The following is a 24,923-nucleotide window of genomic DNA, read 5'->3' on the forward strand; positions in this document are numbered from 1 at the left end:
CACTTCCTCATCCAACTAACCTGAATTTGAGATGACATACTTATCTGAGGTCAGCTGTGTACTTTCTTTGTTTGAGGTTAAACTTCTCTTTTCTTCCCTTGGTCTGAGACCAGGAAAATACAAAGCACTAGCTCCCTGGTATGTGGAGGTGTTTCTGCAATTGAGGGAGTGACCAGCCTTGCTCAATAAAAGTCCTAAGCAAAGAACCTGATGTCCCCATTGATGTGAGAGTAAGGGATTCTGGTGGTCCAGAGGCTCTTAGGCCAGTCTTTCTGTGTCAGCTTTACTAATTTTTTCTCCTTTCTCCAGGTTGGTTTATAAGTGGTTCCTGCTGATCTATAAAATCAGCTATGCCACTGGCATCATTGGCTACATGGCTGTCATGTTTACCCTCTTTGGTCTTAACTTGTTATTCAAGTGAGTACCCTTTGCTTTTGTTTTTGCTAGTGTCTGGGGAGGAGGGACTGGTGAGATGTACCTTTGTTCCTGGGACAGGTCCTGAGTATGAACAAGGGGAACATGGCACCTAGGATAGGAGACTTGGCTTTAGAGGATGGGAGGATGGGTGGGCCTTCCATGATTTGTGCTGGCAAAGAGAAAGGAATGTCTGAATAATACAGAGTTAGAGTCTCAAATCATTGGTTGTACTTTCCAAGAATTTATATTTTAGTGGGAAAGTATAATAACAAAAGTAAGCATAATAATGATTATAGCCAGTTACTCATAACTCCATCACCCCAACAGAACCATTTTCCTTTTCCATGTGTGTATTGTTTACTGTAACATCCACTCTACCTGAGTGGTCTTATGTTCAAGGAGAGTAGGAGTTGGCAAACTACATCCTGTGGGCCAAGTTGGCCTACCTTCTGTTTTTATAAAATAAAAATATTTTACTGGAACACTCATATTGATTTGTTTACACATTGTCTATGGCTGTTTTTGCAGTAAAACAGCAGAGTTGGATAATCATGGCAGAGACTATATGGGCCACAAAACCTAAAATACTTACAATCTGGACCTTTACAGAAAAAGTTTGCCGACCCTGGACTAGACAGTTGAACTCATGGGACACAGCTAGCCACACCTGGCAACAGATCCACCTAGAAAGATACAAGACAGGAAATAGCAGGGCAGCGTCTGCAGGAGTCCTCACAATAGTCCCAGGGCTGAGATATGAGAGAGTGAGACCACACAGATGAGTGTGGCAGCCAGCCAGGCCCAGAAGACCTACTTCTCCAAGGAACACATCAGGTTTAAAACTCTCCCGGTCCAGATGCAGTGTTCTAATCGCAGGTCAGGTTTAATATTATAAGCATTGCTACTTTGTGACACAGCTGACATTCCACCTTTAAGAGATTTCTCAGGAAACAGAGTTAACCTGTGGACTTTTAAGTCCTGCTCCATTGTTGGTCACGTAGGTTGTTTTTTCAGTGCAGCGCTGTCACAGATAACATTGCAGAGTTGCTTCCTAAGGGTACATGACCAGGAGTGGAATTCTGGCTGTTGCTTCATATTGTCATAAGCTTTCCAAAAGGTCTGTATCAGCATACAGGTTTCCTCTACCCCCAGTTAAGGCAGAAGCCAAGTAATCCTGGACTCTGGGACTGGAGGGTACAGTGAGTAAGCAGGGCAGAAAAGGGTAGGAATGTGGTTTCTACAGCTGTAGGCTGTGGATTGGGACAATGCATTGAAGCTAGAGATTTAGGATTCAAATTTCAATTCATGACCACTGACCTCTTCCCCAAACCAGGTATACTGTAGGCAGGAATCTCTGAAACTGAAAGGAATAAGTCCTACTTTATATAATGAGAGGACACCCATGGAATTCTTTCTTCCAGGGGTAGTACAGGCTGAAAGAATAAACAGGTTCCACAAATATTTACAGGAATTTATCAGTGTAGAGTCAACACATGTCATCAAAGAAAACCAAGGTACTTCCAGATATCTTCCTAACCTGGATGGTTAAAAAAAGTAAAAACCAAGATTCTCTATTATGTTTTAAAGGTATTTATTCTAGAATTACGGTTTCTTTTTTACTTTGATAAACTGTATAAGGAGGAAAACATAATTGAGAATCTTGACCATTTTTATGCTACTAATCAGGTTAATTGGTGTAAGATCATGACGTCTAGTTAGTACGTTAAATGTTGTAAGATTGGTGGGCAAATTCAATTTTCTAAGCTAAATGTAATTTACAACTTTAAGTGAACACGTACAGTTCTTGGTACAAATGTTTTAACAAAGGTAGTTTTCTATAATAAACATTTAAAGACTCAAGTTTGCAAACTGTTGGTCCCTGGAATTACTAAAACAAACTTCCTAATATTATAGGCCTATTGTCCTTAGTAAGGAGACTTGGACCAAAATTTAACTTTGATGACATGATACAGAATATGTATAGATGCAAGTTAAAATTTTATGGTAACTGGTATGTGTATATTTACTAACTTTATCTTTGTTTTCTAAAGATGTGGTTGGCAAACTTCTTTATAAAGGGCCAAATAATAAATATTTTAGGCTTTGTGGGACAAAAGGCAAACTCTAGGATGGTATATAGGTACTTATATAACGAGAGAAAACTCCTCCCTTGCTCCACCCTGTTTGCCTGGGTGGCCTGTCTCAGATGGTGGACATACTTTGTGCCCACTTGCTATCATATGAAACATTCTTAGAAGGAGGGGCCTGATGGAGGTGGGTGACCCCTGGGATCATTTTCACTCTCTGCTCCAGTGACACCCAGATCCTGCTGTGCCCTTCCCTCCTTTTGGAGGGCTCAGCTATTTCAACTTGGGCAACTGGCTGGAGGTGAGGCAATTCAATAGTGAGTTGCTAACTTCCGGACTGAAAATTCCACTGCTTAGTGTGTAGCAGTTGCCAGTAGTGGAGTCCCCAACATATAGGTGCCAACTAGGGAGCTGCAAGCATGGTCATCAGTCAGAGGAGGCAGGCACTGGAAACAGTGGGGAAGTGAGCAGAAAGGGATACCCTGGCTTGGTCTTCACAGCTCCCAGTCCTAGGCTGTTCAGGTGGTGCCCACAGGTCATATACAGACAGGCAACAGGCTGGATTTGGTTTTAGTTTGCCAACACTTGCTCCAGCTATTAAAGCTTCCAGCTTTAGACGCTGCCATTTGTGTCCCAGAGTAGTAATCCAAAGCAGTTGCATCTCAGGACAGGCCTTACAGGCCATGCTGCTTCCCTTACAGGATCAAACCAGAAGATGCCATGGACTTTGGCATTTCTCTCCTCTTCTATGGCCTCTACTATGGTGTTCTTGAGCGGGACTTTGCAGAAATGTGTGCAGACTACATGGCATCTACCATAGGGGTGAGTTCACTTGGACTCTTTAATACTGCCTCCTGCCACCTCCAAAGAGTTCAGGATAGCATCACTTGTTTGATGGAAGAGAGAAGCCATACAAAATCCTTCAGGATGTGAGTGGTATGTATGGAGGTTCCTTCCTTAAAATTTGGAAAACCGATCTCAGATGTACCCTGGAATTTTTAACTCTAAGCTATTATAAGAATCACTTTACCCCACAGGAAGTTAACAGTCACTCAACAGATACTTATTTAATGCCTCTGTCTAGTGACAGAGATGGGTATTAAAGTAATAAAAACACAAATTATATATGATACTTTATGATATATTATTAAAATTATAACTTTAATAAATATTATGAAGGGGAGGTTCATGATACTATGAACAAATATAGTCATGTCATTTGACCTAGTCTTGGGGCTCAAAGATGGCTTCCCTGAAGATGTAACTATTGAGCTGACCTGAACAATGAGTAGAGTTAACCAGATGAAGTGAAAAGTGAAATGTATACCAGGTAGAGGAAATAGCATGTGTAAGAGGCCTGTAGTGGGAGAAAGGGTGAGCATTTTAAGGAACTAGGCTCATGTGGTTGTAGGGCTGAATTATAGTGGAAGTGTATGGAGGAATAATCAAAGGCTAGGCTAGAAAAAGCCGTAGAGGCCAAATGAAAGATTGTGATTTTTATACTAAAAATACTAGGGGGCTAAGATAGAAAATGACATCATCAGATTTGCACTTTGAAAAGATCATTCTGGCTGCTTGGGTAGAGAGCAGATTGGAGAGGGGTCCACAGACCAGAGTGACCCACTTAGTCTTTAAGAGACAATTGCAGTAGTCTGGGCAAGATGAAGGTAGCTTGGATTAGGGTAGAGATGGTGAAAAGTGAGAGAAACGGACTATTGGAGAGATATTCTGGAGGTAAGGTTGACAGGACTTGGATATAGATTGGTTCTGGAGACTGAAGGAAAAAACACGAAGGAAAGAAAGGTAGGTATCAAAGCTGACATTTCTAACTCAAGCAACTCCTTGGATCCTTCACTGAGATAGGAAATGCTGCAAGAGGACCAAGTGGAGACCATGCAGAGATTCTTCAAGCTTAAAATATAGGTAAAGTAACAGCCAGTGTAAGAAACCCAACTCAATATCCTTATATCTTTTTTTTCAAAATGTCTGTTGTTTTGCTGTTTGTAAAAGTAATACATTCTTTTTTGTAATTGTGTGAACAACACAGAAGTGCTTCCCATCTGAGTATCATCCGATTAGACCCAGCCATAAGAAGGAATATTTCCAAGTTTAATAGACATTTCTCCAGTTCTGTGCTGAAATAAGTGTGGTTCTGTCTGATGAGTGGGGACTGAAAGGCATTCAGAAGTTCTTGCTACTTCTGAGGTAGCAAGAGGTTTGGCAGGTTGGAGAGAAACCCTAGGAGAATGTCAGGGAAGCAGGTTCTCTTGGAGCATCCAGATACCAGTCCTAGCTTTTAGGCAGCAGATATCAGTGGAGACCAGTTGAGAAGTACATGAAAGCTTGGCACTGACTTCATATGAGGCACCTCAGGAACTCTTGCTGAGTCTGAGGCAGTTTTGCAGGTGGGGGCCTATTGGCTGTGCAAATTTGTATGTCACTGCTACTGTGATCTCATTCATGCCACGGGCTGGTAGGCTTAGGGCAATTCACGTTAAGCAGGAGACTCAGCTATTATTCTTGGGTAACATTAATCAAGTACAGTTTTAGGTCTAGGACTTTGTTTCTCAGTATCCTGGGACTATTTTTATTTTTCCTGTAATGGATCAAATTGAAAACAGTGTATTGGGTCACTTTATAGACAGCCTGTTAGATTCTTTTCTGAACAGCTGTCTTATGTTTTAGCAACATTTCACTGTCTCATCTATTTGTGTAGACTTCAGCTCTTCCTTTAACCAGTTCACTCCCCGAAGAGATTTCCAGACCCTAGATTGTCTAATTAGTAACTTTGCTTTCAACAGCAGAGATTGTCTAATTACTAACTTCACTTTCAACAACAGCTGTTCACTGAGACTGCTTCTGTGGCACAGCCAGCTTTTCAGAGAATCCCTCTAGTGATTTCTTTTTCTTCTCATTCTGTTTTTACAGGACCAATTCTCTGATTTTCCCAGGTTGTTACCAACTTTATCTCAAGGTTATTATCAGCTGCCAGTTTAAGCATAGCCTTTATTCCCTCAGGTGGGGGTCCCTAATAACCAATCTACAGAATCCCTTTTCTGAGCTCAGAATTGATCCACAAGTTAGCTTCTGCTCTGGGAGATAGAATTATTAAATTGGCCTCCCTAAGATGCAGTTTGAGCTGGGCCACTTTCCGTGCTCTTGGGAAGAATTATTGGGTGCTGCAGTGATTATAAGTGATAATCCCTCATAAGATAATTCCCTAATAATGATAAATTCCAGCTTCACCAAGAGACCTGGTGGGAGAATTTCTCGTTAGGGTGGAGAGTGCCTCAAACACTAGCTCCTGACCCCTCATACTCTCCTTCCTTTTATGGGATCTCACTAGATACCCCCACCACTCCACAATAACAGTCTGTCCCAAGGATAAACCCACATACCTCCCTGTACCTCTTAGCACAGAATCAAACAGTCACGTCGGACTTTATTAAAGGTTGAGGATGAATAACAGGAAAATAAACTGTGAGTATTTGAATGAGGTTGATCTGAGTTATCAGGCTGCCTGCTTTCCAGGGTTTTCAGACCCTGCCTCATCTAACTCTCAGCCTACCTCTGTATACTGGGTGTCATCTTAACACCCACCACTTAGAATCCACATCTGGACAATACAGTCCTCCAGATGCCTAGACCTAAAGCCTGTGTTCCTGACAAAAATGATGCTGCCCTTCCCCTATACCACAGGGTATCTTACATGAGGATCTACCTCTTCCCTAGGTAATTGACATTGAGAATGGCTTTCCTTTTCAGAGGAGCCACTCTATCCAAATGTCTCTTTCAGAGGAGTCATTCTGAAAACTATCCAACAGAATGTGACCTTGCTGATCCTGACTATAGACAAGCAGTTTGCTGTTTCTCCAGGTTCCTTTCTTGGGGGTTCATAGGAAGACTAGGATAGCTTGTGATAGTACTAGGTGAGTCACCAGGAGTTAACGCATTTGTTGTTTTCCAATACTCTTAGCAAATATTGCTGAGACTTAGTGACAGGCCTTCTGCTAGGGCTCAGGATGCCAAGAGATTAGACCAGGCAGGAATATGGGAGAAGAGACTCCAACATGGGATAAAGGGATAGATTGCACCACCTTGGAGTGCTTTCCAACGCTGAGAAATCCAAGACTCTGTTATTTCTGCCCATGTCTTTGGTCAAGTGGGCCTTGGTCTGCTCAGGAACACCTGGGCCCCTGAGCCACAACAACCTGAATTTAAAGAATATTGCTGGCCTTGAAGCCAAAATCTGATCAGTGCTTTGGGGAGGGCAGTTTGAGGAAGCCAGGAGACTCCAGCTTTCCACGCATTCATTGGCCAACTCATTATTTATTCAAGCAACAGTTATTTATCAACCATCTACAATGTACAGAGTGTGACTGAGTGTAGCCCTTACTAGCACCACTGCCCACTTTCAGTAGCAGCCCTAGTTGTTTGTTTTTTTTAATTGTGGTAAAATACACATAACATACCATCTTAACCATTTTAAAGTGTACAGTTCAGTAGCATTAATACATTTACATTGTTCTTCAACTGTCACCATGATCCATCCATAGAACTCTTCATTTTGCAAAACTGAAGCTTCATACCCATTAAACAATAATTCCCCAATCCCCACTCTCCCTAGCCCCTGGCAACAATCATTCTACTTTCTGTCTTTATGAATTTGACCACTCTAGGTGCCTCATATAAGTGGACTCATATACAGTATTTGTCTTTTGTGACTGGCTTATTTCGCTTAGCATAATGTCTTCAGGGTTTACCTATGTGTCATGTGTCAGAATTTCCTTCCTTTTTAAGGCTAAGTAATATTCCATTGTATGTATATACCACATTTTCAGTCCTGGTTATTTTTCGTAGTCTTTTGTATGTTCTGTGATCACAGCTTCTATCCCAGAGAGTCAAAGTTGATTTTGGAGCTGTTACCAGGTCAGGAACTAGGTCTGATTCATCTCTTGGTCTACCTCTGGGAGTAGTTTGACCTAAAAAGATCTGTAATTAATTAATTTCACAATTCCTAGAAATAAGACCATGATGTTTTATAATTGTATTAACAAGCATTCTCAATTCCTTTTACACCATTCTGCACTACTCTTTTTAGAGTAGAATAGCTCTTTGTTTTGCCTCACTTGGAGAAATTTGTAACTGTTTTGAGTCAGGTCGATTCAAGGGAATCATGGATGGTGTCTGTGTTCTCCAGCTGGTTACTGTGAGGTCATAAGCTTGTGACAGCCAGACAGTCTAGTTTCCATTCACACCCAAAAATCATGTTGGGGTGGGGTGGAGGTGGGGGAGTGGGGGAGTGAGGGATTGTGAAATAAGCTTATTTCTGGGGCTTCCTCCTCTGCGAGAGTGATTGGGCAGGCAGGGTAGTAACACATTGTTTGTGCTGCATTGGGCCAGGTGTCCTGCCTCACATTTTCTATCTCCTGAGCAAATTGCTGTGCCCCAGATTTACTGCTTCCTGGATCCTCAGCAGCCCCAGATAATGTGAGGACAGGACTATCTGCTCATTCATCTGACTTGAAGTAGTAGAAAGAGCCAGGAGGTTAGAATCAGACAGATCTGATTTCAAATTCTCCTCCACTTTTAATTATCTGTATACGCTTGAGCAAGTTGCTTTACCTCTCTGATCTTGTTTTCTTAGCTGTAATAATATTGTCAGCCTTATAGAATTGTGGTAAGGAACAAATGGGTGAATGTCAAGCACTTTGCAGAGTAGCCTGGCCCATGGCAAACACTCACATCATGATGATGATGATGATGATGACAGCGATGATGATAGCTGCCATTTATTAAGTACCTACTATACAGTCCTGCTGTGCTGTACGACCATGTATTTTATGTCTGTAATCACCTGGAGCACAGGGTCCTTATAGAATTTGTCTTTGTATCTTCATCATACTCAACACACAAAGCAAGACATAAGACAGATCATCAACCATGAGTAATTGCCAGTTCTCTCTTAACGCCATCTATTGTCTGAGGCCATCTTAGACACTCTGTGATATGGAATCTCCTCCACTATAATTCTGGAAATGGGTATTTTATTCAGTTTTTCAACAGGTATTTCTGAAATCATCTACTTGAACTGACTGGGAGCCAGGTCAGCCCTGCCACCAGCCCTCTCTGGCCTCGAGTGAGGCTTTCCTCCTTGGGCAGTAGTCTCCTTACTAGTCGAGGGGGTGGCCCAGAAGAGCCCACTAGGCTTTCATGGCACACATTTCCTGTGATGGTCAATGGTGTGGATTATAACTTATACATCCTGAGCACCTACTACATGCGAGCTCCTGTGCTGGGGTCTTGTGTGTTTTCTCAGTGTGTCTTCCTAGTACCATGTGAGGCTGGGGGTAGTGTTCCTGTCCTACAAAGGAGAAATCTGACTCTTCATCTGAAGAGCTTACTCTCCCACTTTGAGTAACCTGTTTCAAACCTTCTCTACTCTCAAACCTCTCACATCCCTTCCTTCTGTCCCTTCATTCTCTGCAGATGACCTCGCCTCCTGTTTACCTGAGCAACTAGAAACCAAACAGGAATCCCCACAATTCCTGACACCGTATCTACAGATCTGCTCCTGTTTGCATCCATCTTCTCCTTCCCTCCTGTAACAGTGGAATAAGTGTCCTTTCTCCCATCAGAGGCCAGCCCTACCTGTGCTCTGGATTCCACACCTCCTGCCTGCTCAGGGACCCGATATGCTGTTGACTTCCTTTCTCTCCCATGACTTCACCTTCTCCCTCTACTGGGCTCTTTCCATTAACGTTCTAAGTGTTCTTTTTCAAAAATGTCCTCTTTTTGACCCACTGTCACTTCTAGCTACTGAGCCATTTCCTGTCACTCACAGTTAAACTTGCAGGAAGTTCCTGTTTCCTTTTTTATCACCTTTCACTTATCCTTGGCCCATTCTAACTGGCCTCTGCTCATGCCCTTCTTCTGAAGTGACTCTTACTCAGGTCACCGGTGACTCTGTGTCACTCATTCTGGTGGATTGATTCTGATCTCAGCAGTCATCAGCACAGTTGACTCAGCACTGCTTCCTTCTTAAAAAGGTTTTCCCCCCCCTTGGATTTTGTGACATTACACTGTCCTGGTTTTCTTTCTGTCTCTCTGGTATTTTCTGTCTCCTCTGCTAACTTTCCATCCCCTTAAATGTTATTGTTCCTCCGAGCTCAAGGCTAAACCATCTTCTTTGCTCTTCGCCTAGGTATTTCCCTTTTCTTCTTCCACGGCTTCCAGATCTCTAATCCAAAACTCTCTTCTGAACTCCAGGCCTTTACTATTCAGCTGCCTCTGGTATCAACAGTCCACTTCTCTCAATTTTTACTGCCATCAAATTAGCCCAAGACATCACCTTAGCACAGGCCCCCATACAGCATTTAAAGAATTGTAACTGTCTCTTAGCTGGTCTCTCTGAATCCATTTTGGCCTCATCTCCAATCCATTTTTCACACAGAAGACAGAGTGCTCTTTTTTTTTTTTTTCTGGTACGCGGGCTTCTCACTGTTGTGGCCTCTCCCATTGCGGAGCACAGGCTCCGGACGCACAGGCTCCGGACGCACAGGCTCAGCGGCCATGGCTCACGGGCCCAGCCGCTCTGCGGCATGTGGGATCTTCCCAGACCGGGGCACGAACCCGTGTCCCCTGCATCAGCAGGCGGACCCCCAACCACTGCGCCACCAGGGAAACCCCAGAGTGCTCTTTTAAAATATGAGTCTGATCATATTACTCCGTACTTAAATAAAGCCTTTAGATGATTTCTCATTTCAAGTCCAAGATCCTCCATGCAGCCATAAGGGCGTTAGGTTCCTTTCAGTTTCTCAAGCGCACCAGGTCCTTGCTGCTCCAGGGCCTCCTCTTGTCACTTCTGCCTCTCTTCATCTTACTAACTCCCACCTATCCTTTACCTCAGCCTAAAATGCCACTCCCTTGATGACCTAGGTTTAGTTAAACCCCTTCATTGCAGTGTTCTTTGATAGCCCTTTTAATGCCTTTTAAATAATTCTTATTTTAGCCTTTTAAATAATTAGTCCTCATTTTATATAAATTAAAAAAAATTTTTTTGACATATAGTTGACTTACAATGTTGTGTTAATTTCTTCTGTACAGCAAAATGACTCAGTTTTTTCATATTCTTTTCCACTATGGTTTGTCACAGGAAATTGAATATAGTTCCCCGTGCTATACGTAGGACCTTGTTGTTTATCCTTGTTGTTTATCCATCCTTTATATAATATTTTGCCTCTGCTAATCCCAAACTCCCATTCCTTCCTTCCCCTATCCCCCCTACCCCTTGGCAACCACAAGTTTGCTGTCTATACCTGTGAGTCTGTTTTGGTTTCATAGATACATTGATTTGTATTGTATTTTAGATTCCACATATAAGTGATACCACATGGTGTTTGTCTTTCTCTTTGACTTACTTCGCTTAGTATGATAATCTCTGGATCCATCCATGTTGCTGCAAGTGGCATTATTTCATTCTTTTCGATGGCCGAGTAATATTCAACTGTATATATATGTACCACATCTTCTTTGTCCATTCATTGGTTGATGGACATTTAGGTTGTTTCCATGTCTTGGCTGTTGTAAATAGTGCTGCTGTGGACATAAAGGGTGCATGTATCTTTTCGAATTATAGTTTTGTCTGGATATATGCCCAGGAGTGGGATTGCTGGATCATGTGGCAACTCTATTTTTAGTTTTTTTTTTTTTTAGTTTTTTTTTTTTTTGCGGTACGCGGGCCTCTCACTGCTGTGGCCTCTCACGTTGCGGAGCACAGGCCCCGGGTGCGCAGGCTCAGTGGCCATGGCTCACGGGCCCAGCCGCTCCGCGGCATGTGGGATCCTCCCGGATCGGGGCATGAACCTGCGTCCCATGCATCGGCAGGCGGACTCTCAACCACTGCGCCACCACGGAAGCCCAATACTTATTTATTTAATGTCAGTCTCCCCTAGCTGTAGTTTTCATGAGGACAGAGGCCAGGTCTGTGTTTTTCCAGCATTCTAGCCCAAGGACCCGTCCAGTGGCTGGTACTTAGTAGGTGCCCAATATATTCTGATGGAAGGAAAGAAGAATTTGGGTGGCTTGCTCAAGGTCATCAAGATAGTAAGTGACAGAGGATGGAAATGTGGAGTGTCTAATCCTGACAAATTATGTGGCCCCTTGAGCCCTTTCCACACTGAGGCATCAGGCTCTTGAGGTTAAACTGAAATCTGCCTCCCTGTACTTTACCCTACTCGGCCTCAGTGCCTCCTGATACAGTCTCTGTGGGTTCTGCAAACCGCAGGGTTGCTGGGCCCTTCCTGACTTGACAGGCTTACCTGATAACTTTGTTGAAAATTTGTGGGATTTGACCCTGCCGGCCTGTTGCCACATTAGCTTGCGGGGAGAACTCCAGAAGCTAGGGGCCTAATAGACATTTTCCTGGGCATCCCTCCTACTCTCATCTCATCCAAGTTCTCTTGCATCCTGTATCCCTTGCCTCAGTGTCTTGGGGCAGAACTCAGGGATGATTTGAGGTAAAGCTCTTCCTCAGAGCTCTCACCCATCTCCTGAGTTGAGGCGTTCCCACTTATTTCACTGCCAACGCTGTGGGCCAGAGTGAGTGGCCATGTTCCTGTGCTGCATGATTGTGCAGGGACTCAGTGCCAGAGCTGGACCCAGACTTCTTGGCCTATTTTCTCTCTGTTCAGTTGATGTGCCTAGAAATTCTAAGCCAGACATATTTCAGAGCCATAAGCCTCTTGAGCGCTGGAGAAGTGTTTTCCCCTCAACACTAACATTCAGATTCCAGCTTTGGAGAGTTGCAGTTAGTGGGCTTCCACAGGTTTGGCCCTGCCCTAACTCTTGCTTATCCTTTTGCACTCTCGATAAACATATCAGAACCTTTTGAATTACTGGCCCTCAGTGAGCTAAGTAGCTGATCTTTCTGCAGCATTCAGCAGATGTTAATGGACGTCTTGGGTAGAACTTGGGTTAGGAGTCAGAGGGGCTGCGTTCTCATCACAGCTAGTTTCTTTCCTTTCTGGGCTTTGGTTTCCCCAGGGACGGGGCTGCTCTGGTGTTCTGTGATAGTAACGAGTTCACCTTGAGCCACTTCAGACAGTTTTGTAAGACGGTGAGGTAGGGGTGAAGGCAGGAAGCTCTCTATTCATGGATTCTTGGGGTGGTGTGGCTCTACCTTCTACGCTTGAGGACTCTTGGGAGTCAAGAGAGCCCATTTCTTATAAGGGCAGCTTGGAGTCAGAGATGCCTCCATGTTGAGCAGAGGTTCTGGCAGGTGTAGCTGTGTCTGATCTGGCTGTCACCATCCTCCTTACTCCCTATCCCAGCACCTGTATGCCCACCCCTCCTTCACTGCTATCCCTCACCCAGCTTCAGGGCTGTGGCTTTTTCAGAAGACAGTTGCTTGGAAATAAAAAACAGAGCAAACTCAAGAAAATACAAAAAGGCTAAGTATAATCTATTTCCCTTATAGGTAAAGATAAAATTGTAATAATAAATGCAGAATCCTGTCTAAAAATTCATTTTACAGTTTTGCAAGATGTGAAGTTCTGGAGATTAGCTGCACAGCAATGTGAATATACTTATTAACATTACCGAACTGTATATTTTAAAATAGTTAAGATGGTAAATTCTGTGTTACGTGTGTTTTACCATAATTTTTAGGACAGTGCAAAGAAAAAAAAACAGTAGGTCTTAGACTATATCAACAAATAAAATTCAAGTCTTTTCTCCTTGGGGTGAAGGGGAAATGCTCTGTAGCTATTTAACAATAAACCACAAGGAAAGTATGCAAAATTTGGAATTTCTTTTTGGAGCATGGAATTGGTTATCCATTGTGATTAACCATGGTAATACATAATCTTTTAAAGTATGAGCATACCTCGTTTTATGGTGCTTTCCTTTATTGCGCTTTGCAGATAATTGTGTTTGTTTTGTTTTGTTTACAAATTGAGGGTTTGTGACAGCCCTGCATCAAGCAAGTCTATCAGCACCATTTTCCAACAGCAGTTGCTCACTTTGTGTCTTTGTGTCACATTTTGGTGATTACAATATTTCGAACTTTTTCATTATTATTAGATTTGTTATGGTGACCTGTGATCTTTGATGTTATTATTGTAATTGGTTTTTTAGACGTAATGCTGTTGCACACTTAATAGGCTACAGTAAGTATAAACATAACGTTTAAATACACCGGGAAACCAAAAAACCTACGTGACTTGCTTTATTGTGGTGTTCTGGAACCGAGCCCTCAATATCTCTGAGGTTTGCTTGTAATATATGTTCATTAAGGAAAATTTGAGTACAGAAAAATAGGCAAAAGAAAAAAAATCACCTATAATCCTACTACCAAGACATCACTGGTGTGAATATTCTCATACATTTCCTTCTGATCTTTTGATAGATTTGGATTGTCTTTACATATATATGTACCAATAATACTGTGCCTCCAATTTTGTACCCTGCTTTTGACACTCAGTGTTATATCTCAAGCTTCAGTTAACCCACCACCTCTCTAGGCCCTTGAGTATAACTTATTGAGGCATTCTTCTATTGTTGGTCATTTATGGTTATTTCCAATTCTTCTCGTTTTTTTTTTTTTTACTATTTTTTAAATAAAATATATGTAATGTAAAATTCACCATTTTAGCCATCCTTAAGTGTACTGTCTACTTCCAGAATTTTTCATCACTCCAAACAGCGACTGTGCCCATTAAGCAGTAACTCCCCATTTCCTCCTCCCACCGCTGGTTACCTCTAATCTGTTTTCTGTCTATGAATTTGCCTATTGTAGATATTTTATATAAATGGAATAATATACAATGTTTATCCTTTTGTGTCTGACTTATTTTACTTAGTGTAATATTTTCAAGGTGCCTGCATGTTGTAACATGTATCAGAACTTCATTATTCTTATGACTGAATAACATTTCATTTGAGGCATAGACCCCATTTTGTTTATCCATGCTTCTGTTTCCGGACACTTGGGTTGTTTACACCTTTTGGCTATTTGTGAATAATGCTGCTATGAGCATTGGTATACAAGTGTGTGGTTAGTCTCTGTTTTTATTCTTTAGGAGTGTGTACCTAAGAATGGAATTGCTGTGTCATATGGTAATTCCACATTTAACTTTATGAGGGATTGCCAAACTCTTTGCTTCTTTAATTATAAATAACACTTAAATGAGTATCTGTATGCTTGAAGCTTTTTTGATATTTTTACTCCTTTAAACTCCTTAAGGTGAAATTAATAGGTTAAATGGTGTGACAGTTTGAGACATCATGCCAAATGCTGTCCAAAAGGGTTGAACCTCTTTTGCTTCTGCCACAAGTGTCTGAGAATGCCCTTGTCACCAAACCAGCATTGCACCAGATGTTTCACTGTTTTGAATCTTGGAGAAGAGATGTTGTCCATCTCTCATGGAACCATAATCTGGCTGCACAGTGGCTTCACTGACGTAGTTCCCAATCACCAGCCCTGAGCCCTTCTTTTTCCCATTCTCCTTGTCCCTGATGCCGACCCTCCCAGTCTTCAGGTCCTATCAGATCTGACTTCCTTTCACCCATCTGCCCAGCAGAGATGAGGGCGATCTGGTGTATGAGATATTCTCTAGCTCTGGGGACTCCCCCTATCATGTCGCCTCCTCTACAGAAGACCTAAGGCCTCTGTGGTACCTTCCCACTTTGGCTGATTCTCACGTCTTTTCTGTCTTTTCCTCCTGCTCTTCTCTCCCAGTTCTACAGTGAGTCGGGCATGCCCACCAAACACCTCTCGGACAGTGTGTGTGCCGTGTGTGGGCAGCAGATCTTTGTGGATGTCAGTGAAGAGGGCATCATCGAGAACACGTATAGGCTGTCTTGCAATCATGTGTATCCTGCCTAGAGCTCCTGGGCCACGTCTCTCTTGACACGTGCACACTCCAGTCAGGGAGGGAAGGGTGTGGTCATGACCCTGGGCGTGCTGTCCAGACCTTTGAGGCTCTGGGCGTGCTGTCCAGACCTTTGAGGGTAGGGGAGTCACAAGAAGCAGACATTTGGGTGATGTCCTCTGCTAGGGAAACCAACCCCCAGGAGTAGAAACGGCTGCCTCCTTTGCTCCTTCTCACAGACGGGAGCCACTCTTACATGTAGCCTGGCTGGATCAGAAAGGAGCCGGCAGCTGCACTAGCTGCCCCGAGACTGGGTCAGTCACAGGGGAGGAACACCCTCTAACTGGCACCCTCAGTTTCAGAATCAAATCCGCCTGAATAGCACTTGTGACATTTACCATGTCCTTACTCAGCTCCCATTCTGTACCATGTGTTATCTCCGTTTTGCCCCATAACAGCCCTGTAAGGCAGAGTTCATTATCCTCACTTCACATATGACGAAGCAGGGTCAGAGAGAAGGGACTTGCCCAAGATTATACAACTGATAAGAGGTGAAGCCAGGATTTGAACCTTCCTCCAGAGCTAGGGCCTGGGCACCTTGAAGACCGGCATGGGGTTGGAGTGCCATCCTGGCCGCCCACCATTTCCCTTGACCAGTGGTGCTCAGATTCCACGAGTTCTGTATCCGCGGCTGGTGCATTGTGGGAAAGAAGCAGACGTGTCCCTACTGCAAAGAGAAGGTAGACCTCAAGAGGATGTTCAGCAACCCGTATCCTTTGTTTGGGTTCTTTTTGGGAGTGGGCAGTGGTAAGAAAGTACTGGCCTGCATCCGGGTGGGTGTTGGGGCCCTCCCTCCTGCCCCCAGCCTGGCTGCTGCCCACCAGTCCATGCAGCTTGTGGTCTTGGGAAGTGGGTGGGATGTGGGGCAGGACCAGCAGCTCAGCTTCTCCTCTTGGTTCAGGATTCCTCAAGGGTAAATCGGTGGTGATAGCAGCTACCATTTACTGCTTGCTTACTATGTGCCTGGCACTGTGCTAAGTGCTTTACTCGTATTAGCTCACTTGATTCTCTAGAGCTTTATGACCTGGGTAATATTATCCTCGTTTTACCAGTGAAACAGTTTAAAGATTGAATAATTTGTTCAAGGTGATATAACTAATGGGTTGTGCCTTACCTGTGACAGGCAGGGCTGGAGACCAGCTCTGTGCCTGTGCAGGACCTGCAAGGTACAGGGAAGGCGGGGACCCCTGTCCCCATCCACCTGAACACAGGACCTGTGCTCCTCTGAGCTGCCCCTCCCTACCTGACCAGCCCTCCCTACTTTGCCTTCAGCCTCCGCTTCCTCCCTGCAGCCTGTCTGTCGGAAAGTACCCAGCCACTTCTTTGGCCACCCCCCCCCACCCCGCCTTTCCCCTGGGATCCAGGGACTTCTCCCAGCTGCCCTTCCTCTCTCTGCCAGGGTTCCCTGTCCCCTGGACACTAGCTGGGCCGTGCGGGGCCACTGTGTTCCCCTTTAAGGTTCCTTGCTTGGTTCTTCCAGGGTCTAGTTCAGGAACAGTTTAGTAACTCCATGGTCAAGCTGAAGGTTGGGGCTTCCCTTAGTTCTCAGGAATGGGCCCGGCTGTGCTTTCTGATGCCTTCAGAGGGATTCCCCATAGTCTCATGAGGTTCAACCTGTGCTTTCCCCGGAGCTGGTTTCCCAGGCTCCCTCTCCATGTCTTGCCCGGCAGTTAGCTGTAAAGTGAAAGGAAGGGACTTATCTCCAGGGGCCGCTTGGCCTCAGTAGGGCCTGGTGCTCAGTGCCCTTGGGTGGGGATTCCTTAGAGCCTTTGCCTGGGGTTATCCCCTATGACCAGCCTCTTGCTCTGCCCCCTCATGCCTCTGTCCCGAGACTCAATCCCTTCCTTGACCTAGAAAACCTCTCATTTTGGACATTGCAAGAACCTTTGGGTTACCTTATCCCACTCCCCGCCTCCCTGATGCCATCATCACCCATAATCTACAGCAGTCTCGGGCACACTGGCGGTCCAATCTTAGAAGGTTATGCGGAGCCCTGTCTGTATGTTGGTCATGGAGAGCTTAGTTTCACCCCTCCACCCTCTCCCGCATCTGTCCGATCTTCTGCACTTCTTCCTCTCTGCCCTCCTGCCCCCATTCTCTGGGTTTAGCCCTGCATTCCAACATATAGGGGCTGGGTGGGGCTTTCTAGAAAGCAGCTTCCTTTCTCTGTAGGCCCATTTCTGTGGAGCATCTGGAAAGTGTAGGTAGACCCTCTCACCCATCCCCTAGACCAGCCTTAGCAACTCGAACACGTAACCTCTTTTCTTTGACGCAGTGACAGCTGGGAGAGGCCTCATGTCATGTACGGGCAACTGCTGGACTGGCTTCGATACTTGGTAGCCTGGCAGCCTGTCATCATTGGCCTGGTGCAAGGCATCAACTATATCCTGGGCCTGGAATAGTCAGGAAGAAGAGCATCCACCCACCATGGACCTCAGGGCACTCTCCTCCCTGCCCTCCAAGACCTCCTGGGTGGGAAAGACTCAAAGGGGCACTCGGGCCACTCAGGACCCCTCCGGCTGTGTCCGGGCTGGGGAGGGATATGATGGAGAGCCAGCAGGTGGGGCTGTCAGCAGTGGGGGGCTTTTTAAAAGAAAACTATTTTGATGAATATATTTAAAAACCTTTTTTATTGTGGAGCATAGGAATTGCCCCAATTCCTCCAGGCCTCAGCCTCCCTGCTTGAGCAGGGCAGGAGCAGAGCCACAACATTTTTGGTGTAAAGGAGCCATCTCTTCTCTGGCTGAGAGCCCCAGCCCACCTCCCCTTCCTTCTGTATGTGGGGCTTGAGCCTGGTACACTCAGTGTGGAAGAGCCAGGGAGCTCTGGCCAGTGCCACTGATGAGCACTGAGGGGTGAGGTGTCCTCCGTCCTCCCTGGCTAAGGCCACAGTTGGGCGTTGTCTGGCTCCGTCTTCCCTGTTGGGGGCCGTAGGCTGGTGGAGACAAGTGGGACCTTGTCGTGACTTTTGCAGCAAGGGAAGCTCTAGGACCTCGGAATTCACCGGGGATTTGTGTGGGGGTGACCAGAGCTGTAGCAGCTTGGGGAACCTCCCACTAAGTGGGGCTGTACTCAGCCAAGAACAAAGACCATCTATATATAGTTGGGCCACAGGGGTTACTGCTGGCAGCGGTGATTGAGGGCCGCTTGTGCAAGCTGATCCTCTGCCCAGAAGTGGTGACACGTGCTGAAGGCCACTGCCACATCACTTCCTTCCCCGAAAGCCGGAGAGCGTGTGTGTGTGTGTGTGTGTGTGTGTGTGTGTGCGTGCGTGGTAGAAGAACTATGACAGATGTGAGGCTTCTTCCTGTGGTCAGACATTGTTCCCTTGAAGCTGCCAGGGGATTCCCAGCCCAAGGAATATCCTCATGTCAGCCTTGTCATCCATGAGTCCTGCCTGGGCCTGGCAACACAAGTGGTGAGGTGGGTGGGAAGAGGGTCAGGCCCAGGTAAGTATGGGTTCTGAAAAGGGGTTCCAGGTAGGCCCCAGCTCTGGTCCTAGGAATTTTGAAGGAAATGGGAGGGCAAACGTGGTCCTTCCGTGCTGGGTTCCTAGGGAATATGGCCCTTCAAGTGCAGTAAGAACCAAGCAGGATCTTGTCATCCATTCTGAATAAAGCTCCGTGAGCTGGGTTGGAAAGCTGAACATCCATCTTGCTTTTCTTCTTCCCACCTCTTTCCCTGCAGTCCCCGTGGGTGCCTGGCCCTTGCTGCCTCTTGCTCTTCCCATTTGAGAGCCGGGGCCTGGGGGTGGTTGGCCCTGCCCAACATCTGTGAGCAAGGTGGAATGCCGGGCTTTCGTCCTGTAGCAGAAGGTGCCCTGCGCCATCGCTGGGTGACTGTCCTCACCACCTGAGGTCAGTGCCCTGCCACCACCACCCCTCTCGCGGATCACTCTCAGCTTTGGCTTCTCTTACCCAGCCGTGGCTTCCGAGGTCTGCATGCCAGTGGGCTCATCCTCAGAGAGTGGAATGGCGGCAGGGAGCATCACTTTTGTCCCCGTACCCCTGCATCAGGCTCATGTGAGAACCGAGGCCAGGCTGTCCAAGGCTGTCTCTTCATACTTCAACAGTCCTGAGTCCCATGACCTCCCAGCAGCCCGACTCTGGCCTTGGTTACACTCACAGGTAGAGTCCTGCCTCCTCTCCCTCGCATCCCCACCCCCTTCCCCAAAGGACTGTGTCTCTGAAGTCCTGGGCAGCTTTGCCTCCTGACCTAACTGCTGGAGACACTGGTGTTCCTAGGGAGGAGTTACTCTGCATCTAACAGCACAGAAGCTCCTGGGGCAGGCGGTGGGGGAGGAACTGAGAAGATGAAAATGTCAGCTAGAGCCCTGGAGAAGAGGAGTTGACTTTTAGTCTCCACGTCTAATTGGGAATGAGTCGGGTTTTTATACATACACACGCACATGCATATGACACGCACACAAAACCCTTGGGATTGCAGCAGTGTTCGGACACGTCTTCCAAACCTAATTCCACCTCCTGGCCTCCCTGGCTCTGTCCCCAGCATCCCATCCTCCTGATCCCAGACACTTGGGTCTGGTCCTTCACAGTTGCTCGAGCCAGTGCTGGGTACGCGCCCTCTTACCCTGGGAAGCACCCTCTCCTCCTCTTAGGTCCAGTGCTCCAGCTTGTGTTCCAAGTGCTCGGCTTGTCTGAGAGGTTCCTGCCCACAAGGCCTGGAGGTGCTCTCAGTGTAGCTCCCATGATGTGGCTCACGTGGGGCCAGACGCAGCTGAGCTGAGCTGTGGAGCTCCAAAAAACGGGGGGTTCCGGAAAGGAGGGTTTTTCAGGGCTTCCTGTGAACCAGGTAGGGGGAATCTAGACTTCCTGGTGAACTTAGATCTGTAGCTCTGGCCAAGGGGCTGGGAGGGCAGAAGTGAGAAGGATTCATGGGAGTGATGGGTGGTCGTTGGGTTGCTGGTTGGAGGGAGGTGGGGAGCCTGAGAAAGGCCAGAATGTGGATGGGCTGGTGTGACATGGAGTCTGAAATGGTCAGAGTGATCCAGCTTGGGGTCTCCAGTGACTAGGAGAGTTGTCCCTTTGAATATGGTGTGGCTGTGAAGGAAGAAGCAGGAGGCCTGTTCACGTAGAAGAGCAAAGGTGGACACCGAAGTCCTGACCGTTGGCTGGGATGGAAGAATTCATGTGTGAGAGACTCTTTCATTGGTTCATGCCCTGTGTGCCCCTGGGAGGGTGGGCCTGAGGAAGGTTAAAGACCCCAGGCTGATACCATCTGGAAAGCGGGGGGCCTGGGAGTTAGCAAGAAGGTTCCTGGCCAGTTCCTGGCCACTGTGAACTCCGGCTCAGGAAGAGAGGCGCAGTGTGCAGGAACCTTAAGGACTGGGCTCAGACTGCTGTCATGTATGTGTGCCTTCTCTTGGTAGCCAGAGTCCGCTCTAGAGTCCCTGGTTAAATAAAAGTGAAAGTGAAATAGAAGGGAGAGTTCAGTGCTTTCGCAGAAGGATTTCACTATATATCCTGCCCTTCCCAGAACCAGCTCTGGCAGTGGAGAGAACTTTACCTCCCTTTGTGACTAGGTAAGTCCCTGGTCCTCTTTGGGCCTCAGTTTCCATGCCTGTAATGAAGGGGTTAGATTGGACTAGTAACCAGTATAATGTTGATGGTAATAAGAGCTAGGGTGGGGATCCCCTGGCTTTGTTTTTAGGGGCTGGAAGAGCTCTAGCCTATGCCCGATGCCAGTCCTCCAGGAGTTGTCACAGGTGGACAGGACAGAGTAAATAGCAGTGCCTGACAGCCCACTGAAAAACTAGAGGTAGGGAGGGGCTGTGGAGTCCACAGGAAGAAGGCCACATGTATGCCTGGGATCTAAGCAAGCCACTCAGAAGACGTGGGAGAAGCAGTTTTTCACCATCTCCTCCCCCGCCTCCCCCAGAGAGGAGGAAGTTGTCACAGATATATAGATCCAGGCGTGCCAGCTCCTGACACACGCATCACGACCATGAGACAGAACTGGATTCCAGGTGGGACCTGGGGCTGTGCACATGCGGGTGGAGGGGTGGGGGGCATCCTGAGACCAGAGTGGAGCCATGTGGCTGGCCCTGAGCCTCACCCCCAGGTGGGCTCCCCTCAGCTGCTGTGCTGTTGCTTTCGGCCTCTGCCCGGATGCTGTGGCTCTGGCTCCATTCCAAGGTCTCCCTGTGCTCCATTCAAAAAGGGCCAAGAGGTGGGGCTTGAGGGGTTCTTCTGCCTCTCCCGTTACCTGGGCAGAGCCCAAGAATCTCTGCCAGACTTACATCCCGGCAGCAACTCCCTCTCTAGCCAACATCCGAGCTAGGATGCCGGGCAATCCCCGGAGGTCAGACAGCTGCTGACCTCTGTGACTGTCCTTTTTTCAGACCCCAGCCCTCTTTGGGCCCTGCTCCTCTGTGCCCACATCGTCTCCCACCTGGCCAGAGCCACATCTGTGCCTCAGGCCACTACAGCTGCCACTGCCTCAGCTGGGATCGCAAAGGACACCTGCCCCTCCCGGCCCCCAGCGCTCCCGACAGCTAAGCAGTGCCCAGCATTGGAGGTGACCTGGCCGGAAGTGGAAGTCTCACTGAGTAAGGAGCCATTCTGATGGGAGCCCAGGAGGGCACGGTGGTCAGAGGGCGGGCTGAGGGCACGGAGGCACCAAGGGTGGGGTTGGTTTCTGAGCACCTGTCCCCCAACCTTCTGTCATGTAGCCCACCACCAACCAGGTCAGCTTGGCTGAGCACTGACTTCCTCTCCCCGCCAGCATCGCCAGTGTGGCACAGGGCTCAGCTCGCAGCTCCCAAGATGCTCCCTGTCAAAGGGGACAGAGAGGATTCAGACAGAAGGAACAGTCAGCGGACTCCCAGAGCCTTGACTGCAGTGGCTGCAAGCCCAGCCCCTCCTCCCAGAGCCCACTTGCCCTCTGGCCTCCTCAGAGGAGCGGTGGCCTACTGGTGCTGCCTCCTCAGCCAGGGCTCCTAGAGTCACTGGAGCTGGGTGCTAGAAAGGGTCATTCTGAAGAAGAAAGCTCAGGAGTCAAGGACCTAGACCAAGGACCCGTCCCCAAATTCCTCCTACTCAGCCAGGGTCCCCTGGTAGATGACCGCACTTCTCTTAACAGACTCTCCACTCCAGGTTCCTGGATCATGGCAGCTGGGAAGCTGGGCAGGGTGGGCAGGCCACAGCGTGGCAGAGGGGAGGGTCTGCTGTACAGTCGGGTTAACAGCCACACGTGTCCCTAGATGGAACGCTGACCTTGTCCTGTACTGCCTGCAGCCGCTTCCCCCACTTCAGCATCCTTTACTGGCTGGGCAACAGCTCCTTCATCGAGCACCTCCCGGGCCGGCTGCGGGAGGGCAGCACCAGGTGAGGGGCGTGGCGATGAGGCCGGTGGGAGGGAGGCCTCCTCCTACGGTCCTCTCATGGCCTTTCCTTCTCTTCTGCTCCAGGCGGGAGCACAGGGGCACGAGGACCCAGCTGTGGAGGGCCTTGGTGCTGGAGGAGCTGAGCCCCGCCCTGCGAGACACCAACTTCTCCTGTGTTTTCTCGGATCCTGGGCAGACTGTCCAGCGTCACCTCGTCCTGGCCCAGCTCTGGGTGAGGAACCCAAGGGATGGACTTCCAGGGACAGGAGGAGCTCTGCTTTGGCGTGGGGAGGAAAGGGTGGGCTCTGTCCACAGTAGCCTCCAGCTAATGCCCACCAATTCCCCGAGCCTGAGGCGGAAACTAAAAGGAACAGGATTCAGGCAGGGGAGGCATGGCCTGGAGAAAAGTGACAAGGGATGTCCCTCCCACCTTGGCCCTGATCCTTGTTTGCTTCACTCCCCCAGGCTGGGCTGAAGACGAGCGTACCCCCGACACAAGAAGCCCTGTCCTCCAGCAAGTCCCCTCAGCCTCACCATCCTGATAATGAACCCCAAGCTCCAAAGCCTGGTTGAAATGCCACCTCTTCATTGAGCTCTACACGCTCTCAGCCCAGGCCACATTCTGCATCGACTTAATGTTGTATTTGTTTCGACTGTCCCAGGGAAGGTATGCGGGGAGAGGCTGCTTCTGACCCATAGCTGTATCTCTGTCACCCCAGCAAGACCTACGACGGGTGCTCATAAATGATCTTCAGTGGTGGCGTACTGATGTCTGCCCATTCATTTATCCTTTTGGCCATCATTCTACTCACAGAACGTGGCCTGTCTGAGGAGGGAGTGTGGGAAGAGGAGAGAGAATGCCACTCAGAAGCTACAGACAAAACCAGATTCAGGGGACACAGGCCCTCAGAAGAGAAGAGGCCGGCCCATAATGCTCCTCAAGAGCAGAGGCCAGAAATGGAGTGTGGGAAGATCCTGTGGCCTGAGAAAGGCCAGGAGAAGGGATCTGAGAGAAGGTATGTGGGTCTGGAGTCTCCACAGGGACAAAGGTACGCTGCTCTACAAAGCCCAGGTTTCCCTACTTTTCCCACACAGATCAAGGTGTCTCGGCATTCAAGGGAGAAAAATAGACTTTATTTACAAGTAATAACATTTAGAAAAGATCCATCCCTGGCCCTTAAAAACCTTCCCATCACTCCAAATCCCACCCCAGTGAAATCTGGGGAAGGAAGGGGATGAGCTGCCACTGAAGGCTGCCCCCCCCCCGCCCCCATCCCCCACTGAGGCACAGGGCCCGTTTCTCCTGGAAAAGAGCATCCTTCGGGCAACTGTGCCCTTGGGTGGATGGGAGCACCTGGGGGTGGGGCGCTCCCACTAGGTCAATGCCCAGTCCTGGACTTCAAAAGCAAGGGCCCTTGCTCGGCCCAGCCACCGGGAGCAGCAGGGACCAGGGCCTGCTCCTCCAATGGTCGGTCCCTTCTAGATCCAGAGGCTGAGAGGAGGACTGACTGGGCCCAAGGACCCAGCCACTCAAAGCCAGCCCCAAATCTTCTTGTGATGGCGCTGGAGAAGTGACTGCTCTAAGAAAACATCAGGAGGCGAGGCAGGGAGAGGACCCAGACTATCCAGGCTCCGGGCCAACTCTTGAGGACACACCTGTTCACCTGGCGAAGGTCCGGGTACCAGGCCGGGGTGTGGGCAGGCGTCACTGTCTATAGGGGTTTGGCCACTGCTGGCCTGGGAGCTGAGAGAAGGCACTGAAAGGGACAGAACAAAAAGGACCAGGCGAGGGCAGCATCAAGGACACAGGTGGGGCCACTCACTGGTACCGGCTCTTTATTGCTTTGCCTGGAAGAGAGAGAGACAGTCACTCAAGTGGAAGAGACTCGGTGCCAGGCTGCACCAGTGCCCCCCCACACCCAGACTAGGGTCCCCTCCTTGGTGTGGCCCTGGACCCAATCTACCTTCAGGTTACCAGTGGCTGGCTGTGCCTAAGCAGCTCTGGGTGCTCTCGGGAGAAATGGAGGCGTGTCCTCTCCTCCGTAAGGAGCAGCTAACCAGGCCGGGAGCACCTGCTCTCAGCCCCCGCCCTCCCCGCCCTCCAGCAGCCTAGCTCAGCCCTGCCTGGAAGCAGCCCCTGGG

The 24,923-nt window shown here is 48.0% G+C and overlaps 3 protein-coding genes across 14 annotated transcripts in view; 2 read left to right on the top strand and 1 right to left on the bottom strand.

The window, feature by feature from the left end:
• RNF121 (ring finger protein 121) overlaps positions 1-17,852 on the top strand; it is an 81,097-nt gene extending 63,245 nt beyond the window's left edge. Inside the window, exons 5-9 of the mRNA XM_079929077.1 lie at positions 310-417; positions 3,206-3,326; positions 15,244-15,377; positions 16,044-16,145; positions 17,718-17,852. Coding sequence (XP_079785203.1) covers positions 310-417; positions 3,206-3,326; positions 15,244-15,377; positions 16,044-16,145; positions 17,718-17,838 — 586 coding nt within the window. The 3' untranslated portion in view covers positions 17,839-17,852. The remainder of the gene's footprint in view (positions 1-309; positions 418-3,205; positions 3,327-15,243; positions 15,378-16,043; positions 16,146-17,717) is intronic.
• A 3,509-nt stretch (positions 17,853-21,361) lies between these two features.
• Positions 21,362-23,736, top strand: IL18BP (interleukin 18 binding protein). The gene is made up of 5 exons (XM_079929081.1): positions 21,362-21,422; positions 21,798-22,004; positions 22,659-22,782; positions 22,866-23,013; positions 23,247-23,736. Exons 1-5 carry the CDS (start codon positions 21,401-21,403, stop codon positions 23,352-23,354), a joined length of 609 nt encoding a protein of 202 aa, XP_079785207.1. The 5' UTR covers positions 21,362-21,400; the 3' UTR covers positions 23,355-23,736.
• A 217-nt stretch (positions 23,737-23,953) lies between these two features.
• Positions 23,954-24,923, bottom strand: part of NUMA1 (nuclear mitotic apparatus protein 1) — a 73,176-nt gene continuing 72,206 nt past the window's right edge. For 9 of the 12 annotated variants that reach the window (XM_079929071.1, XM_079929072.1, XM_079929069.1 and 6 more), the window contains one exon: positions 23,954-24,629. In XM_079929071.1, coding sequence (XP_079785197.1) covers positions 24,618-24,629 — 12 coding nt within the window. In that variant the 3' untranslated portion in view covers positions 23,954-24,617. The remainder of the gene's footprint in view (positions 24,630-24,923) is intronic. The other 3 variants (XM_079929063.1, XM_079929066.1, XM_079929065.1) reach the window with 3 other exon arrangements.

The sequence above is a fragment of the Stenella coeruleoalba genome (genome assembly GCF_951394435.1).
Source record: "Stenella coeruleoalba genome assembly, chromosome: 8".
Lineage (NCBI taxonomy): Eukaryota > Metazoa > Chordata > Mammalia > Artiodactyla > Delphinidae > Stenella > Stenella coeruleoalba.

Coding starts and splice junctions, on each gene's coding strand:
- IL18BP (XM_079929081.1), top strand. CDS start 21,401: ATGAGACAGAACTGGATTCCAG. Junction 22,005..22,658: donor GGAAGTGGAAGTCTCACTGA/GTAAGGAGCCAT, acceptor ACGTGTCCCTAG/ATGGAACGCTGACCTTGTCC. Junction 22,783..22,865: donor CTGCGGGAGGGCAGCACCAG/GTGAGGGGCGTG, acceptor CTTCTGCTCCAG/GCGGGAGCACAGGGGCACGA.